We start from the raw sequence: 20,337 nt of genomic DNA on the forward strand, positions 1-20,337 counted from the left end.
GTGTGCAAGCATGTATGTGTAGAGCTTCAAATAAAATTCTATACAAAGAATCAAACATGCCAAAGCAGCATTTTTCTGGTTGAAGAGGTGTAATCACATAACCTCTGTCCTTCCCTCATCTCTTCTCTATCCTGAAAGAGTTCACTAGAGTCCTTAGAACACTGCTGGGTATAGTGTGATTTAGTCCAACTCTTGGTCTTTGCAAATGCAAAAAATGATGCATAAATAAATGGAGTGATCTAACCAAAGAGATACCTACTAGCGAAGGGTTGAATTAGGACTAAAATATGACCTTCTAACTCTGATCACTGTTTGTGAAGCATCATTGCTCATCCCCTTTTGAGAACAGAGAAGCAGAGGTTAGATTTATTACAGTATGCTGGGCACTGCAGGGAAGGTGAAGGCATTGTAGGTGGTAAACTTCTTGCAGTTTATGCTTTTGTTTTATGTACTCAGTATGAATTGCCTAAATATTATTTCTATATTTGTTGAAAAAAGAGCAGAGTTTGGTGAGAAAACAGAAAGAAGCAGATAATAAATTATATTTCATTTGTCAGCTGTCCTCCTCATTCTATTTAATATAGGCACAGTTTGGTCTTAATTTAGTTACTTACCCCATGTTGAATTTTAGAAATGTATTTATAATTAAAATATGGCTTTCTGTATGAAAGTCTCATTTTGGAAATATACTCAGATAGGAAAGAATATTCATTGGATGATTGTCTGACCCAGGAAACAAATTAAATTAAGGAGTATGTATTATTAGGCTTTGTAATATACAGGGATAATCTGAGTCAAAAGTAGTTCTTGCTTTATTTTTTATTTTATTTTACTTTAAGTTCTAGGGTACATGTGCAAAACGTGCAGGTTTGTTACATATGTATACATGTGTCATGTTGGTGTGCTGCACCCAGTAACTCATCATGTACATTAGGTATATCTCCTAATGCTATCCCTCCCCGCTCCCCATACCCAACAACAGGCCCTGGTGTGTGATGTTCCCCTTCCTGTGTCCAGGCGTTTTCATTGTTCAATTCCCACCTATGAGTGAGAACATGGGGTGTTTGGTTTTTTGTCCTTGTGATAGTTTGCTGAGAATGATGGTTTCCAGCTTCATCCATGTCCCTACAAAGGACATGAACTCATCATTTTTTATGGCTGCATAGTATTCCATGGTGTATATGTGCCACATTTTCTTAATCCAGTCTATCATTGATGGACATTTGGGTTGGTTTCAAGTCTTTGCTATTGTGAATAGTGCTGCAGTAAACATACGTGTGCATTGTGTCTTTATAGCAGCATGATTTATAATCCTTTGGGTATGTACCCAGTAATGGGATCACTGGGTCAAATGGTATTTCTAGTTCTAGATCCTTGAGGAATCACCACACTGTCTGCCATAATGGTTGAACTAGTCTGCAGTCCCACCAACAGTGTAAAAGTGTTCCTATTTCTCCACATCCTCTCCAGCACCTGTTGTTTCCTGACTTTTTAATGATCACCATTCTAACTGCTATGAGATGGTATCTCATTGTGGTTTTGATTTGCATTTCTCTGATGGCCAGTGATGATGAGCATTTTTTCATATGTCTGTAGGCTGCATAAATGTCTTCTTTTGAGAAGTGTCTGTTCATATCTTTTGCCCACTTTTTGTTGGGTTTGTTTTTTTCTTGTAAATTTGTTTGAGTTCTTTGTAGATTCTGGATATTAGCCCTTTGTCAGATGAGCAGATTGCAAAAATTTTCTCCCATTCTGTAGGTTGCCTGTTCACTCTGATGGTAGTTTCTTTTGCTGTGCAGAAGCTCTTTAGTTTAATTAGTTCCCATTTGTCAATTGTGGCTTTTGTTGCCATTGCTTTTGTTGTTTTAGACATGAAGTCCTTGCCCATGCCTATGTCCTGAATGGTATTGCCTAGGTTTTCTGCTAGGGTTTTTATGGTTTTAACTCTAACATTTAAGTCTTTAATCTATCTTGAATTAATTTTTGTATAAGGTATAAAGAGGGATCCAGTTTCAGCTTTCTACATATGGCTAGCCAGTTTTCCCAGCACCATTTATTAAATAGGGAATCCTTTCCCCCTTTCTTGTTTTTGTCAGGTTTGTCAAAGATCAGATAGTTGTAGATGTGTGGTATTATTTCTATTCTGTTCCATTGGTCTATATCTCTGTTTTGGTACCACTACCATGCTCTTTTGGTTACTGTAGCCTTGTAGTATAGTTTGAAGTCTGGTAGCATGATGCCTCCAGCTTTGTTCTTTTGGCTTAGGATTGTCTTGGCTATGTGGGCTCTTTTTTGGTTCCATATTAACTTTAAGGTAGTTTTTTCCAATTCTGTGAAGAAAGTCATTGGTAGCTTGATGGGGATGGCATTGAATCTATAAATTACCTTGGGCAGTATGGCCATTTTCACGATATTGATTCTTCCTATCCATGGGCATGGGATGTTCTTCCATTTTTTTGTGTCCTCTTTTATTTCGTTGAGCAGTGGTTTGTAGTTCTCATTGAAGATGTCCTTCACATCCCTTGTAAGTTGGATTCCGAAGTATTTTATTCTCTTTGAAGCAATTGTGAATGGGAGTTCACTCATGATTTGGCTCTCTGTTTGTCTGTTATTGGTGTATAAGAATGCTTGTGATTTTTGCACACTGATTTTATATCCTGAGATTTTGCTGAAGTTGCTTATCAGCTTAAGGAGATTTTGGGCTGAGACGATGAGGTTTTCTAAATATACAATGATGTCATCTGCAAACAAGGACAATTTGACTTCCTCTTTTCCTAACTGAATACCGTTTATTTCTTCCTCCTGCCTGATTACCCTGGCCAGAACTTCCAACACTATGTTGAATAGGAGTGGTGAGAGAGGGCATCCCCGTCTTGTGCCAGTTTTCAAAGGGAATGCTTCCAGTTTTTGCCCATTCAGTATGATATTGGCTGTGGGTTTGTCATAGATAGCTCTTATTATTTTGAGATATGTCCCATCAATACCGAATTTATTGAGAATTTTTAGCCTGAAGTGCTGTTGAATGTTGTCAAAGGCCTTTTCTGCATCTATTGAGTTAATCATATGGTTTTTGTCTTTGGTTCTATTTATAGGATGGATTAAGTTTGTTGATTTGCTTATGTTGAACCAGTCTTGCATCCCAGGGATGAAGCCCACTTGAGCATGGTGGATAATCTTTTTGATGTGCTGCTGGATTCAGTTTGCCAGTATTTTATTGAGGATTTTTGCATCAATGTTCATCAGGGATATTGGTCTAAAATTCTCTTTTTTTTTGTTGTGTCTCTGCCAGGCTTTGGTATCAGGATGATGCTGGCCTCATAAAGTGAGTTAGGGAGGATTCTCTCTTTTTCTATTGATTGGAATGGTTTCAGAGGGAATGGTACCAGCTTCTCCTTGTACCTCTGGTAGAATTCGGCTGTGAATACGTCAGGTCCTGGACTTTTTTTGGTTGGTAGGCTATTAATTATTGCCTCAATTTCAGCTCCTGTTATTGGTCTATTCAGAGATTCACCTTCTTCCTGGTTTAGTCTTGGGAGGGTGTGTGTGTCCAGGAATTTATCCATTTCTTCTAGATTTTCTAGTTTATTTGCATAGAGGTGTTTATAGTATTCTCTGATGGTAGTTTGTATTTCTGTGGGATCAGTGGTAATATCCCCTTTATCATTTTTTATTGCGTCTATTTGATTCTTCTCTCTTTACTTCTTTATTAGTTTTGCTAGTGGTCTATCAATTTTGTTGATCTTTTCAAAAAACCAGCTCCTGGATTCATTGACTTTTTGAAGGGTTTTTTGTATCTCTATCTCTTTCAGTTCTGCTCTGATCTCAGTTATTTCTTGCCATCTGCTAGCTTTTGAATGTGTTTGCTTTTGCTTCTCTAGTTCTTTTAATTGTGTTGTTAGGGTGTCTATTTTAGATCTTTCCTGCTTTCTCTTGTGGGCATTTAGTGCTATGAATTTCCCTCTACACATTGCTTTAAATGTGTCCCAGAGATTCTGGTATGTTGTGTCTTTGTTCTCATTGGTTTCAAAGAACATCTTTATTTCTGCCTTCATGTTGTTATGTACCCAGTAGTCATTCAGGAGCAGGTTGTTCAGTTTCCATGTAGTTGAGCAGTTTTGAGTGAGTTTCTTAATCCTGAGTTCCAATTTGACTGCACTGTGGTCTGAGAGACAGTTTGTTATAATTTCTGTTCTTTTATATTTGCTGAGGAGTTCTCTGCTTCCAACTATGTGGTCAATTTTGGAATAAGTGCTATATGGTACTGAGAAGAATGTATGTTCTGTTGATTTGTGGTGGAGAGTTCTGTAGATGTCTATTAGGTCTACTTGGTGTGGAGCTGAGTTCAATTCCTGGATATCCTTTTTAACTTTCTGTCTCGTTGATCTGCCTAATGTTGACAGTGGGGTGTTAAAGTCTCCTATTAATATTGTGTGGGAGTCTAAGTCTCTTTGTAGATCTCTAAGGACTTGCTTTATGAATCTGGGTGCTCGTGTATTGGGTGCATATATATCTAGGATTGTTAGCTTTTCTTGTTGAATTGATCCCTTTACCATTATGTAATGGCCTTCTTTGTCTCTTTTGATCTTTGTTGGTTTAAAGTCTGTTTTATAAGACACTAGGATTACAACCCCTGCCTTTTCTTGTTTTCCATTTGCTTGGTAGATCTTCCTCCATCCCTTCATTTTGAGCCTATGTGTGTCTCTGCATGTGAGATGCATCTCCTGAATACAGCACACTGATGGGTCTTGACTCTTTATCCAATCTGCCAGTCTGTGTCTTTTAATTGGAGCATTTGGCCCATTTACATTTAAGGTTAATATTGTTATGTGTGAATTTGATCCTGTCATTATGATGTTAGCTGGTTATTTTGCTTGTTAGTTGATGCAGTTTCTTCCTAGCATCAATGGTCTTTACAATTTGGCATGTTTTTGCAGTGGCTGGTACTGGTTCTTCCTTTCCATGTTTAGTGCTTCCTTCAGGAGCTCTTTTAGGGCAGGCCTGGTGGTGACAAAATCGCTCAGCATTTTCTTGTCTGTAAAGGATTTTATTTCTCCTTCACTTATGAAGCTTGGTTTGGCTGGATATAAAATTCTGGGTTGAAAATTCTTTTCTTTAGGAATGTTGAATATTGGCCCCGATTCTCTTCTGGCTTATAGGGTTTCTGCTGAGAGATCAGCTGTTAGTCTGATGGGCTTCCCTTTGTGGATAACCCGACCTTTCTCTCTGGCTGCCCTTAACATTTTTTCCTTCACTTCAACTTTGGTATATCTGACAATTATGTGTCTTAGAGTTGCTCTTCTCAATGTGAGAAGAGAAGTTTAGGGAAAAAAAGAGTAAAAAGAAATAAAGAAAGCCTCCAAGAAATATGGGACTATGTGAAAAGACCAAATCTACGTCTGATTGGTGTACCTGAAAGTGACGGGGAGAATGGAACCAAGTTGGGAAACACTCTGCAGGATATTATCCGGGAGAACTTCTCCAACCTAGCAAGGCAGGCCAACATTCAAATTCAGGAAATACAGAGAATGCCACACAGATACTCCTCAGGAAGAGCAACTCCAAAAGTCGTTCTAATTAGTAGAATTGATCAGGAATGGACCAGAGCAGACTCTGTTTGTTTTTTTTTTTTTGTTTTTTTTGTTAAGAAACCTAGCTATTTCTGCAACAAGAGATTAGAAAGAGTAAGAAAAGGCAAAAGAAAGACTTATAGAAGGAAATCCCTAATATGCCAAGAAGAGCAAAGGTGATTCCCGGGAACTATAAAACAGATGTAGTGTATTTGACTTTTCCTTTTTGATTTTTGCTTGAATGGATGAATTAGGCTTCACAATACTAAGTGACAAGCTATTAGGTTTTCTTCATTAAAGAGCTTGAATTATAGATTATTATTTTTCCAATTTATATTTTGGAACTTATAAAGTCAACATAGTTAAATACACTTCTGAAAGGAGACTTCTCGGTGAATTTTACATTTTACTGTATTTTTCCAGTAACTATAAAGAAGCAACTTCATATTGTGTTTCTAAAAGTAAATCTGAGAATACACGTAGAAACATTTCAGCTGAAGAGAACAACTATGAAAGAGACAGATATTTCAAGAGAATGAAAAATATTTTTCGTTTGTCTGAAAGTGAATAATGTGAAGGTGCTTTATATGGCCCTATATATTTTACATTTTAATAATAAGACAATGGCTGAAATTAAATGAGCTAAGTAATTTGCTTGGTGATTTCTATATAAGTCTTCTTTTATGTAAAACACAAAACAAAACATAACCCAAAAAATCTATGCAAAATATACCAGGGTATATCTTTTTATTTTTTCTGTTCTACTACTGTATTAGTTCATTTTCACACTGCTGATAAAGATATACCCGAGACTGGGGAATTTACAAAAGAAGAGGTTTTATTGGACTTCCAGTTCTGTATGGCTGGGGAGGCTTCACAATCATGGTGGAAGAAAAGGAGGAGAAAGTCACATCTTACGGGGATGGCAGGAGGCAAAAAGAAAGCTTGTGCAGGGAAACTGCCATTTTTAAAACTGTGAGATCTCATGAGACTCATTCAGTACCATGAGAACAGTGAAGGAAAGACCTGCCCCCATATTTCAGTCACCTCCCACTGGGTTCTTCTCATGACACGTGGGAATTGTGGGAGTTACAATTGAAAATGAGATTTGGGTAGGGACATAGCCAAACCATATTAACTACTATACAAATTAACTATTTAAATTTATTTTTTTAATGTGCATTAAAAACTGTAAATTTCTTAAGGAGGAAGGAAGAAACTGTTTTTCATTTTCTGGGTGATAAGTTAGGAAACATTAAGAAACAAGCTTGTGATCTTATCCTGATCTCAAATGACATAAATTTAGACCATATTTCATCTGCTGCCTAAAGTTTCAGCATCCTAGGGAAAGAAAAGAACATATATTTAAAAAAGAAAATAAGAATAGAATTTATATTTCAGATGTTAAGTACTAAAACAAAATCTTAGGATCTGCTGACAAGTTAGAGAATGCACAAACCAACAGCAGATATTTTGAAAAATCTAGAATTTAATCTTGACTATTGTGATTTGCATTCTGTAGTTTCATCTAGCTGTGCAAGGAGGGGTAGAAGTGGTGTTATTTCAATCAGCTAGTCAATAATATTTAAAATGGAAATGCACTAGAGGACTATCCCATATGACACTAACCATGGAAAATGAAGAAAACGATTAAGAGTAAATATTTAAACTACAGCCCTGGGAATGGAGATGGTGGTACTGGGAAAACCCAGCTAAGGGAGAATCACGTGAGTAGAAAGGAAAATGGCTTGTTCTTCTTGTGGGAAATTTTAAATAACTACTTGATTAGATTTTTCATTCTATTTCTGTTTTAATAGGAAATTATTTTGAATAGGATTTAAATTAAAGAAATATTTCTGAACCTCTGATATCAAGAATAAACTAGATAAAACTAACACAATTATTTTCAGCAAAGAGGAACCAAGAACTTAAAGTCATAAATTAGCTTTTCTTCAGTTGAATGCTGAAGAACTTTCTTTTTTTTTCATCTAAGATTATGCAGCCAACTCATTTCAAAGGCCATTTAAAAGCAAGGTTGGATTTTTGGAAGAAAGAACAGAAATACCCATAGCAGTCTATGATCTTAAAGGACCAAATAGAGCACAGAAAAGAACATGGCGTGAATTATTCAATTTCAGTTCTGTTGCCACATTCATATTGTCAAAGCTGAACTTTTTACTTAAGATTCTGCAATACCTTGTAACTATTTAACCAATAAGGATTCTGTTTCCAGGTCTCTAAATACTCGTGAATTGTTAAATCATATATTTATTTGGATTTTTGTGTCCCTATTCATAATTATAGTATCTGATAGGGTTAACAAATATTTACACTTTTAATAGCAACTATTAACATATAGTAGGTTTTCAGACTTTCATACATGTATACCCTCTCTCTCTCTCTCTCTATATATATATATAATTGTGCCTTATATTTTGTTACAGCATCACTAGAGATATGTTCTCAAATACCTTGCTAGTAAGGAGAACAGCCTATGAGAGTTGAATATTAAATTTTAGCAATATTTTCTTTACATTAGGGACTATTGATTTTAGAATTTCTTTCTCTAAAGATTAATAAGAATTAATAAGAATTAATTAATAAGAATTAATAAGAATTAATAAGAATTTCTTTCTCTAAAGATTAATAAAAATTAATAATATTTTGAAAGAGTGTCTCAAAATGATTTACAATCTAATATTTTTTTCTGAGCCACCTTCTCGTTGTTCAGTGTGAGTGATTGAGATGAATGATTGATATCCAGGTTTCTCTGTTTGCTAGGTAAAAATAAAGAGAAAATTATTTAAATGTATCAAATAGTAAGATTTCTCTAGGTGATTCTCCCTGGGTCTGATTCTAACATAAATTAAGTTCCTGCTAAATTACGTTGCAATGTGAGTAATAAATGTTTGTTGATGACTGAGTTCCGTTGTAACTATAAATTGCCTGTAACAATGAGCAGAGGGTAAGCTTGGAATTTAAGACATATTGTAGACAAGTGTCTTGAAGAAAGCAAAAAAAAAAAAATCCTACATTTTAGTGAATGCTGTGACATTTCTCTCGTTGAGAAAAGAGGATATGCTATTATCTTCCTGGGCAAGTTGAGGCAGAATGGGATGCTAATAAGCTCCAGAGGGGCTTACACTAAGGAGTTGGATTTCAGTTGGAAGAAGGGTTCTAGTGGCTAAAAGGCAATAAGAGTATTCCTATTCCTAAGATTGTATTCCTACAATCTTACAAAAAAAAATATTTTTGTAAGATTGTATATTGTCTTGTGAAAAGATGCTATTAATACATTATTAAAGAGAAAAGGAAAGAAAACTTATTTTTGGGAGACAGTATAGCTTAATGAAGAAAACCTAAAGTCAGAGAGATGCAGGTTCAAGTTTCAGCTCTGCCAATTACTAGTTATGTGGTCTTTGTCAACATTGCCGAGCCTGTTTCTCTGTGAAATGAGGATACTAATACCCAGTAGGGTTTGGGGGACATTCAGAAAAGAGAGGATTGGTTGCAAAGAATGAACATCCTGAATGATTACAATGAGACAGGGGGAGCGTGCTCATTAAAAAAAAAAAAAAAATAGAGGATAGAAGTTAGCCTTGGAGGCTATTAAAAGAGAAGCTTAATTATTCATTATGTGTATAAGGAAGGAGTCTTTATTCTAGGAATGAAAAATTCAAGAGACCTCAGGGTAGGCAGCTAAGGAAAATTTAAGGAAAGGAACAAAGAAAGCAACACAGAAGAAGAAAAAAACAAAGAAATGAATGAAGTATATAGTTTTCTCAGTATTGAATAAAGCCAAATAAATTAATTCTTAAATTACATAATATCTCCTTCTCATTATTGTTTAAACAGAAGATTTATTTATAGTTATTTGAATTGCTTTGAAGGGTTGGTTTTAGAATAAGTTCCAGGGGCAATTGGAGTTAAAAAATATTATTAAAATTATTAAACTATTCCAGAACACAGAAAATAAACACAACTTCAAAAATATTGAATAAATGTGTTAATGTGCCAAGTGATCAATATAATACAGAATGGAAAACAAAGGACTGTGTAACTTTATCTGTTAACCTAGATGTAAACATTTAAATAAAAGTTTAACATATTAATCTAATAGTATAAAAATAAGAATTCAACGTGCTTGGTTGGATTTTGTTACAGACATATCGGGTGGTTGTAAACAGGAGATTGTATTTATGTAATTTTTATATCAATGTGTTAAAGGAGAAAAATATGTTTATATAAAAGAGTCTGGAAAGAAATAATGATTATTTCATAATGGAAAAAAAGACAGGAATGTCACTGACACTATGATCATTCAACATTTTTTTTAAAATAAATTAATTTTTTTTAGTTTTAGGGATTAGGCCTCACTCTCTTGCCCAGGCTGGAGTGAAGTGGCACAGTGGCACAGTCATAGCTCACTCTAACCTTGAACTAACTCCTCAACTCAACTGATCCTCCAGCCTCAGCCTCCCAGGCAGCTGGGATTATAGACGTGAGCCACCTTGTCCAGCTCAATATCGTTTTTCACATTCAAGCTAATGAAATAATTCAGTAGAATTAAACAAATCCTTTTCAAAAATGAAGTTGGAACAATTAGTCATCCATAGACACAAAACAAAATAAACCAGCAGACAAACAAAACTTCATATTAAGCCTCATGCCATGTGTGAACATATACAAAAAGTAACTCAAAATAGAGCAGGGACTAATATGTGAAATAAAACTATAATATTTTTTAGGAAAAAGCCATAGGTGAAAGTTTCAAGACCAAGAAATAGGTGAAACATTGTTAGACTTGACAGGAAAAGGACGATTCATAAAAGGAAAAATTGATTACCTGGATCTCATAAATATTGATACCTTTTTCTCCACAAAACATTTTCTAAAGAGGGTGAAAAGACAACTTACAGACTGGAGGGAAATATTTGAAATTCACGTATCTGACAAAGCATTTGTATTTAGAATAGACGAAGAACTCTTCAAATGCAGCATTAAACAAACACACCAACAAAATAATTCAGTTAGAAAGTGGGCGAATGACATGAACAGATATCTCACTGAAGACTATATGGGGATCATAAATAAGCACATTAAATGATGTTCAACCTCATTAGCTATTAGAGAAATGCAAATTAAACCACAAGGGGATATCACTACACATATATAAGAATAGCCATTTTTTTTAATGACATCAAATGCTGCCAAAGATGCAGAGAAACTGGATCACTTATACATTGCTGGTGAGAATGTAAAATGGTAAAACTACTGTAAAAAAGCATATGGAATTTTTAAATAAAACTGTAATGTGTTTACATTTGACCCAGCAACTGCAAATTTGGGCATTTGTCTTGGAGAAAAGAAAATTTATGTTTGTACAAAAATCTATAAACAAATGTTTATAGTAACTTTATTTATAATATCCCCAAACCAGAAATAACAATAACTCAAACGTTCTTCAGTGAGTGAAGAGTTAAAGAATGGTCTATCAATACCCTGGAATATTACTCAGCCATCAAAAGTGATAGATTATTTATACATTCAACAACTTGAATGGATCTCAAGGGAATTATTCTGAGTGATAAAAGCCAGTCCAAAAGCTTAGGTATGGTATGATTGTGATTGTATAGCATTCTTAAAATTACAAAATTTTAAAAATGGAGAACAGAGTAGTGGTTGGTTGCCAAGGGATTGGATGGGGGACTATTAATAAAAGAGTGGCAGAAGAGATCCTAGTGATGGAACTGTTCTTGACTGTGCTGCTGGTCACCTGTGACGCAGCTGCGTAGAACTAAACATGCAAGAATGCACGTGAATAAATGAATACATGTAAAACTGCGGAAATCTGAGTAAGGTTGCTGGAGTATATCAATGTCAGTTTCTTTTCGTGATATTATTATGCAGGATGTTACTTGTCATTGAGAGAAATTGAATGAAGAGTACACAGACTTTCTCTGTAATATTTCTTGCAACTTCATATGAATCTTCAATTACCTGGGAAGCAAATGCATACATAGTATAATTAGTTGCTTAAAATTTGGAAAAGAAAGAAAAAAGTAATATTTTTACAGATGCTATAATTTAATATGTAGAAAATAAAAACTCATAATTGAAATGTTTAAGAAAATGTGATATGGTGTAATCATTAATCTTATAGGTATAAAAATAATTTAGAATGGGAATGGGAAATATTCTGTTCACAATACCAAACTATATATACTTTGCACTAAATTCAATTGGAAGGGCAAAGGACTTATATGAAAAATCAAAGATAAAATAGTATTAATGTACATAAAATGAGGATGGAATATTTCTGAATGAAAAGCCTTAATGTTGTGAAATGTTTAAAATTTTCCAGTTTACACTGTTGTGTGTATGTATATAATATATGGAGTGTTATTTTAATAAAATTTCTATTTGAGTTATAATATGATTTTAAAGCTCACATGAAAGATACCATGTTTGAAAATTACCAAATTATTATTTTAAAATTTATTTGAAAATAAGATTATTTGGTGTGGTGGACTTACAACCTCTTTTTTAAATTAACATCTTCCAAAAAAATGTAAATGAAATATGTGGAACTCGTTAGGGACAAACTAAATGTTTTTGGAAGACAAACAGATGCATGCGTATAAAAGAAATTTATATATATAATACAGTTAATTTTTTAAATTTAATAGATAAGGATCATTTATTTAAGTTTGTTAGCATAATGTCTCTCACCGAAATAAGCACATGCCTACCTCCCACCTTTACCTATGTATCAAATAAGTCAATGTTTATCAAATATAGATGATAAAATATAATTCTCTAAAAATTGAAGGGATCTGATTAGACAAAATAATGGTAAATTTACGTGATAGGTAAATTTAAAAATTTTGAAACTTATCTATAGCAAACCTTTGTTTTATTGAGATACCTCATAGAATAAATATATTTCTGAAACTCTAATAAAATTAGCCCATCTGATTAAAATCCCATACTTTTATGATGGAAGCTGAATTCTGGAATTAAGATATTTTTTCACCTGTGAAACAAAAAGCACTTATCCTTTTATCTCAAATGTTCTTCCTCCTTCTCCTGCCCCTAGTATTCCCTTCCTCTGCCTTTTGAAACCTGTAATACCCAGGGTTTTTTAATAGTTTTTTTTAATAATAGATTATTTTTCAGAGAAATTTTATATTCACAGCAAAACTGAGTGAAAGGTACAGGAATTTCCCATATTCTCTTCCCCCCGACCCCCCTGTGCCTGATACAGACCATGCATAGCTTCCCCAATTATCAACATCCCGCACCAGAGTGGCACATTTGCTATCACTCGTGAACCTATGTTGACACATCATTGTCACCCAAAGTCCGTTTGGATTCACTCTCCAGTGGATTGTGTTGTATGGGTTTGGACAAGTAAATAAGGACATGTATCCACCATTGTAGAATCATATGGAATAACTTCACCACCCTAAAAATTCTCTATGTTCACCTGCTCATTCCTTCCCTTGCAATTCCTAGCAACCACTGCTATTTTTACTGTCTCTATAGTTTTGCTTTTTCAAAATGTCATGTAGTTGAGATTATATACTATGTAGCCTTTTCTTATTGGCTTCTTTCACTTCATAATATGCATTTAAGTTTCCTCCATATCTTTTCATGGCTTGATAGCTCATTTTTTTAGCACAGAATAATAACTCATTAAAAAAATGTATCTATTTAGCCATTCACCTATTGAAGGACATCTTGGTTGCTTCCAAATTTTGGCAATTATTAATAAAGCTGCTATAAATGTTTGTGTGTAGGTTTTTCTGTGTTAATATGTTTTCAGCTCCTTTTGGGTAAATACCAAGGAGCACGATTACTGGATTGTATGATAATAATTTGTTTAGTTTTATAAGAAAATGCCAGATTATTTTCCAAAGTGACTGTACCATTTTGCATTCTTACCCAGGAATTAGTGAGAGTTGGTTATTTTATGTTTAAGTGAGGCCTTCTCTGATTTTTTCTGTGAGACATTTCCTTTCTTCAAACTCATTTAGCACTCTCTATCCTTATACTGACATCTATTATGTATGTATGTGTGTGTGTGTGTGTGTCTCTGTGTGTGTGTGTGTGTAATTTGTTTTTTGAGACAAGGTCTCACCCTGTCACCCAGGCTGGAGTATAGTGGTGCAGTGGTGCGATCTCAGCTCACTGCAGCCTCCGCCGCCTATGTTCAAGCAGTTCTCCCACCTCAGCCTCCCAAGTAGCTGGGACCTCAGACATGCACCACCACTCTAGGCTCATTTTTTGTTTTATATATTTTGGTTGACACGGAGTTTCACCATGTTGGCTAGGCTGGCCTGGAGCTCCTGTCCTCAAGTGATGCACCCGCCTTGGCCTCGCAAAGTGCTGGGATTACAGGCATGCCCCACTGCGCCTGGCCTGACATCTATTATATGTTTTGTTAAGCATGTGTAAACCCCTCAGGGCAGGACAGAGATATGTCTCCTATCCTTTACAATACTGCACTTGTTGCCTTGAAATTTTTTAATGAAACTAGAAAATTTGTGAATGAATTAAGAAATTCTGGCGTGTCAGACTGCCAGGCAAATGATCAAATATTTATCATCACCTAACAGCATTTCGTTTTGCAAAGCTCTATACAATTACAATGTCTTATGCTAAAATTATAATCAAACAATACTCACTATTTTTACTATAATTTTTTTTTCCATTTTTTCTTGGCAGTTATTTTATGGGTTAAATGCATGATTGATTTATGTGAAAGGGAATGCATTTGACGTTATTGACTCTTTGCCCCAGCCTTTTCAGCTAGAAAAAAGCAAAGCTCTTGCTGTAACAAGTGCTGAACCTTTTCAGAATAAAATCTAATGAGGTTAGTATATATCCTTGACATTTTATTTTCAACTGAAGTGAAGGTCATAGCTGAAAGGTCACAAAGATGAATTTATACAGCAAATAAACAATGTTATTATTTTGCAAAGAAAATGCAATATTCCTGTCTTTAGCCTCTTGCATGTAAAAGGGTGTTTGTAATGCTGATTTTAGTATTCAAGTCCTGTTATCTTTTCATTTCTTATATTTTGGAATGTAGAAAGAGGAATACACCTAGCTCATCTATAAAAGACTAGTATGAAATGTGTGTATTATCATTAATATTCTAGTATTTTATTATTTGAACTTTACATTTAAGTCAAATCTACTTTGTATTTGTTGGGTACTAATTTTTTTGGTGGAAGTAGGTAATTATTCTATTTCCTTGTTAAACTTCTTTCTGACTTGAGAGTTTAGTCATACATAAGTCCCTCAAGTCTACCATCTTTGGTTTTTAACAACAAAACTGTACATTTCCAATGAAAGAATATATCAACATGAGTTTGGAAAATAAGGGGCTGAATTATAGTTAAATGGGAGAAAATCTGCCTTTTTGGGCACAATGTACAACAGGAATTCTTAACTGCTTTCATATTATATTACTAATACATAACATGGGATTGCTCTATTAAATTTGTACCAGATCAAGACAATTTTAATAGTAAAAGTAGTTTCATTTATTTAAAAAGTCATTAAACAAAGTTCAAATGCTAAAAACCATGTCAAAATGGTCACTTTATATTGTTATCTAGTTAATATATTTTTAGAGCAAATATTCCAAATTTTGTAATTTGCTCCTATTAAAAAACAAGCATAAGATAGGCATCTAACCTGGAATTTCCTTTATTTTAGATGAACTCACAAATTCATCAGAAACCAGATTGTCTTTGGAAGACCTCTTTAGGAAAGACTTTGTGCTTCACGATCCAGAGGCTCGGTGGATCAATGGTAAGTGTATACCTTTTTAAACATTGTATTCATTTTGAGTTCTGTATAATTAAAATTTTAAAAAATGAGATGTGTAAGCTGGGCGCAATGGCTTATGCCTGTCATCCCAGCACCTTGGGAGGCCAAGGCAGGAGAATCGCTTGAACCTGGGAGGCGGACGTCGCAGTGAGCCGAGATCGCACCACTGCACTCCAACCTGGGTGACACAGCGAGACTCCACCTCAAAAAAAAAAAAAAAAAAAAAAGATATGTGTAGTTAATATTTAATTGAAAGTGTACTTCAAAGATTACATGGGTATTATTTAAATTAAAACCTTGGTTCTTGTGAGAGAAAATCAATTCCTAAGGTAGGGTGTCAATAAATTATTTGGCAAACATTGGGTTGACAGTTTTGTATCTGCTGCTCTCTCATGATCATTAGTTACATGACTTTAAGGATGTATTACATCTGTAGCACATCCCTAGATAATTTTTCTTAGTTTGGCAGTGTACATTTTGGGAGCTAGTACGTAGAAATGTTAAGTGCTTCAGATTTGACAATATGATTGGTTTTTGTTATTCTCTGTGGCTTTTCTTTTTAAGCTTAAGTGTTACAAGCTAGTGAGACTCTATGCAAAGTTGAAATGACTTGGAAATATATGGCACTTTGTTTTGTTTTTTTTCTGGCCTGGCAAATAAGACTCCTTAGGTTCTCTTAAGTCAATCTCTGACATAAAAATAAGAAAATAAAACCACTGAGTGGCTTCATAGGTTTTGCTTTGTCTTTATGGAAGATAATAAGGGCATAATGTGTTGGTGAAAAGGAAATCAGTATTTTAATCCTTTGAATGTTCTAATTTGACCAACCATACTAATCATTATGGTTGGATAGCTGTTAATCTTTACCCTTCACTTTATTTGGGCATAATATCTTTGCTTATTTTCAAGGCATAGAGTGTATTATTTGTATAATAGATGAAAGGAGCTTTGCCTTTTTATCTAATAAAGATCATCATACTTACAGTCCATTCCTTCCTCTCTCTTACTCTAATTAAGTGTATTTATGCTGGTGAATTAAACTTTAATTTTTGGAAGCTATAAAAAGAATGTAATTTAACCCATGAGGGCAAAGGCCAAATCACATGTGTTTACTTGACACTGATATGTCTCCTGGAGATCTGCAGGCACTCGAGATTGGTTTTTTGAATAAATGAATGAATGATTTTAATTGATGTGCAGTCTCATTTTCACATAAACTTAAATTTTAATTGAACTCAATTGGAAGATAAGTGTATATTGTGATGATATTACGGATAAAGAACACAAGGTAGCATTTTTCTTAATGAATCTGTATATTTTTATTTTGAATTGTTTATAAATTTGAGGCTAGTCATATTTTTGGCTTTGTACTGTGATTATTTCACATATACACTATAATGAGTGCTATGACTAAAGAAGGCTAATAAAAAAGATATATTATCACCAAAAATTGTCCAAATACATAAATCTCTCATAAATAATTCTTCTAATGTGTGATTATAATTATGACAATCACCTGTTTACTCTTTAGCAAATATTTTCTATTGAGAGAAATGGCAAAATGAAAGTTGCTAGGTTTTTTTAAACAGTAGTATTATGAGTTGTTAGATTTGAAATCCTGAATAATCTTGTTTTATTCACCATGTTTTTGGACAAATTATAGACATTTTGTAGTCTTTGACTTTGGAAAACATGAAAAATTATGGGTCTCATCTCCCTTCTCAGGTTAGCTTGGACTATTTAGAGGCATTTACTCCTGTGTGTAACTGACACTGTGATATTGAAGCTCCGAAGGACAGGACAGATATTTAAGTAGTGAACTGCATGCTAAATTAAAACATAGTTCAATATGTAGGACACAGATTCTACTCTTATACTTCATAGGTTACCAAAATAATATATTTGGAGTTTATCATTTTTCAAGTAATTTCTTTATTAATCGTCGGTTAAATTTGATCCTAAGAAGGCATCTGGGACAAAGCTGCAGTGTTATTATAATGTTCTAAGTAATACCTAAATATATAATTTTTATAAAGAATTTGACATAAAGACAACTCTTTAAATTGGAATAAACAGAACCTAAGCTCTGAAAGAATGCAGTCTTTATAAATACCATTGAAGGAACTGTCTCAATGCCTGTAAATTGTGTGCACTGAGTTACTTTTTAAGTATAGAAATGTATTTGTGCTTTTATCCAACCCAGATCTTTCTGGCAAGTGCTAGATACTTGGCCTATTTACGTATTCCTCACATAGCCTGGAAATTCAATGGGAAATATATGAGTAGGATGTGTAACCTTGGCCTCATTATCAACAGTTATATCTAAATGTAACCTGTGAGCTTTTTCTTTATTCTCAAGTGATGTCTCAACAGGTTTTCTTAGTACATAAGTCGCTTGAAGGAGTTCGAGCTCAGCTTATTTGGAAGCGTCATTTAATTCTTGGAGGTCATCATAGAAGTGCTTAATGCATTATTGGTCAAGGGGAAGGAGGGAGTCTAGACGGCCCTGACATGTGTAGGTTATAGTGAGGCGATGCCATTCATTATGCTTGTTCTCAAAAAATATGTCTGAGAATATCATTGCAGCCTTGGATGGGTGCCCCTGTTCATGGTTAGCTTAACAACGGCCTCATCCCAAGTCTGCTCATATCTTTGAAATCTACATTTTTATAGCATCTTCATTCTAGCAATGTCACCTTGAAATTTGAAAACCCATCTTATTTAAAATTATTCATTCTATCCACACACATTTGATAATCAATTAATCACCAAAGAAAGATCTAACATTGAGTGCCTTCTATTGAGGCTCTGTGATCGATGCTTTACGTACATATTTCATAGGACTGCATATGACATCAAAGTTAACCCCAGAAAACTGAGGCTTAACTCAGAAACTTATCCGAACACACACCTAATAAAAGGCAGAGGCTGCTTTACTCATTATGCTTAAGTATAAAACTTGACCTCTTTCATTGTTTGACTGTGATGTGTCATCCTCATATCTAACATATTTATCAAGCGCCTCACTGACAATCTCATTTTAACAGACCTCATTGCTGTCATAGGGTGGAAAGGTATGAAAGCCTTCCTCACCCATCATAAAGGTCACAGCCAACACTGCTGTAACAAAAGACCAGTTAAAAAGAGAAAAGCATAACAAATTTATGTAATGAAAGTTTTATGTCACTTGGAAGACTTTAGAAATGAAGAATCAAAGGCCTAGGGAAAACTGTCCATTTGTATGCTTAGGTTAAATAAAGTACGGACAGTGTATTGAAGTGTGACTGGACAAAAAGGGTATACTCTAATGATAATAAAATGAGGGAGAAAGCCAGCAAAGCTTACCTGTTCAGATCCTTCTTGGCCTCCCTGTGTAGCATTTCATCCTGCAAGATATAAGGCAGAACTCCCCCAGAAATAGGGTCTTATGATCTATTATCTGAAAGGTAGGTCAGTGCATTTCCTTGTGACAGCTCCTACACAGAAAAGCAGAGGAAGGTTAAAATATTTTTAAATCTTATGGTTTGCTTGGAAAGAGGGATGCTAGTTTCTTTTATTATTAGTATTATACTTTAAGTTCTAGGGTACAAGTGCAGAACATGCAGGTTTGTTACATAGGTATACATGTGCCATGGTGGTTTGCTGCACCCATCGTCCCATCATCTACATTAGGCATTTCCCCTAATGCTATCCCTCCCCTAGTCCCCTACCCCCTGACAGGCCCTGGTGTGTGATATTCCCCTCCCTGTGTCTATGTGTTCTCATTGTGCAACTCCCACTTATGAGTGAGAACATGCTTTGTTTGTTTTTCTGTCCTTGCGATAGTTTGCTGAGAATGATGGTTTCCAGTGTCATCCATGTCCCTGAAAAGGACATGAACTCATCCTTTTTTGTGGCTGCATAGTATTCCATGGTATATATGTGCCACATTTTCTTTATCCAGTCTACCATTGATGGGCATTTGGGTTGGTTCTAAGTCTTTGCTATTGTGAATAGTGCTGCCATAAATATACATGTGCATGTGTCTTTATAGTAAAATGATTTGGGAGTAATGGGATTTCAAGTTTTTGTAACCTTTCCTGGGGTAGAGGAATCTGGTTTCTATTACTTGCTTCAGGGATGGCAGAGAGGTAGGAGACAGGAAGGCAGAAGGAGGTCAGATATAGACTTTGCTTCTGAGACTGCTCAGAGGCCTTCCAATATCGTAGTCAGTTCAACATACTCAGCATGCCACCATGCCATACTTGGAGGTATCATTTTCTGAGTCCCAACACTATTAATTTTTTCATGTTGAATACTACAATAATATGTTTATTTCCCCAGGTACATTCATGTAGTGGTAACTTATACAGTCACTAAAACTAGAGTTTATACACATGTTTATTGACTTGATCATGATCTAGAAAAGTGAACAAAGTAACTTCAAAACAGCATTGATAGTATGTGATATCACATTGTCTATTGTGTAACAGTGATTGTCTCCAGATTTTCCCTTTCTTTTTACTTATTTTGTTTTTTCTCAATTTTTTTCAATAAATGCGTGTGTTTACATAGTGTTTTTTTTTATAATTTTAACTTTTTATTTTAGATTTAGGGAGTGCACGTGCAGGTTTGTTACATGGGTATCCTGCAACGTTAGCAATCTCAGGATATTCATTTTGAGCTATTCGATAAAATGAATCCAGTGCTATTTTATTTTTAAACTTTGTTTTCCACTCTGTGTCAGAAGACAATTCCAAAATTTATCTGATGGAGTATAAACAATTAAAATTATCATTTGATAAAAAAAAGTTGTAAATTTTAAATACATTTGGGTTCCAGTGGACAAACATGCCATCACGTAATGAGATTTTACCATGCAGCTAGTGTGTCCTTTACTCACCCCATGAGTTTGGCAACACCTGCTCAGTGATATTGGTCCACTTAC

The 20,337-nt window shown here is 34.6% G+C and overlaps 1 protein-coding gene across 8 annotated transcripts in view; it reads left to right on the plus strand.

Annotated features, from left to right (window-relative positions):
• The window catches only part of DPP10 (dipeptidyl peptidase like 10), a 1,401,293-nt gene that overhangs the window by 896,950 nt on the left and 484,006 nt on the right, over positions 1–20,337 (plus strand). For all 8 annotated transcript variants that reach the window (XM_063595113.1, XM_063595114.1, XM_063595111.1 and 5 more), the window contains one exon: positions 15,297–15,392. In XM_063595113.1, the coding sequence (XP_063451183.1) occupies positions 15,297–15,392 (96 nt within the window). The remainder of the gene's footprint in view (positions 1–15,296; positions 15,393–20,337) is intronic.

This window comes from Pan paniscus, chromosome 13 (genome assembly GCF_029289425.2).
Source record: "Pan paniscus chromosome 13, NHGRI_mPanPan1-v2.0_pri, whole genome shotgun sequence".
In the NCBI taxonomy this organism is placed as follows: Eukaryota; Metazoa; Chordata; class Mammalia; order Primates; family Hominidae; genus Pan; species Pan paniscus.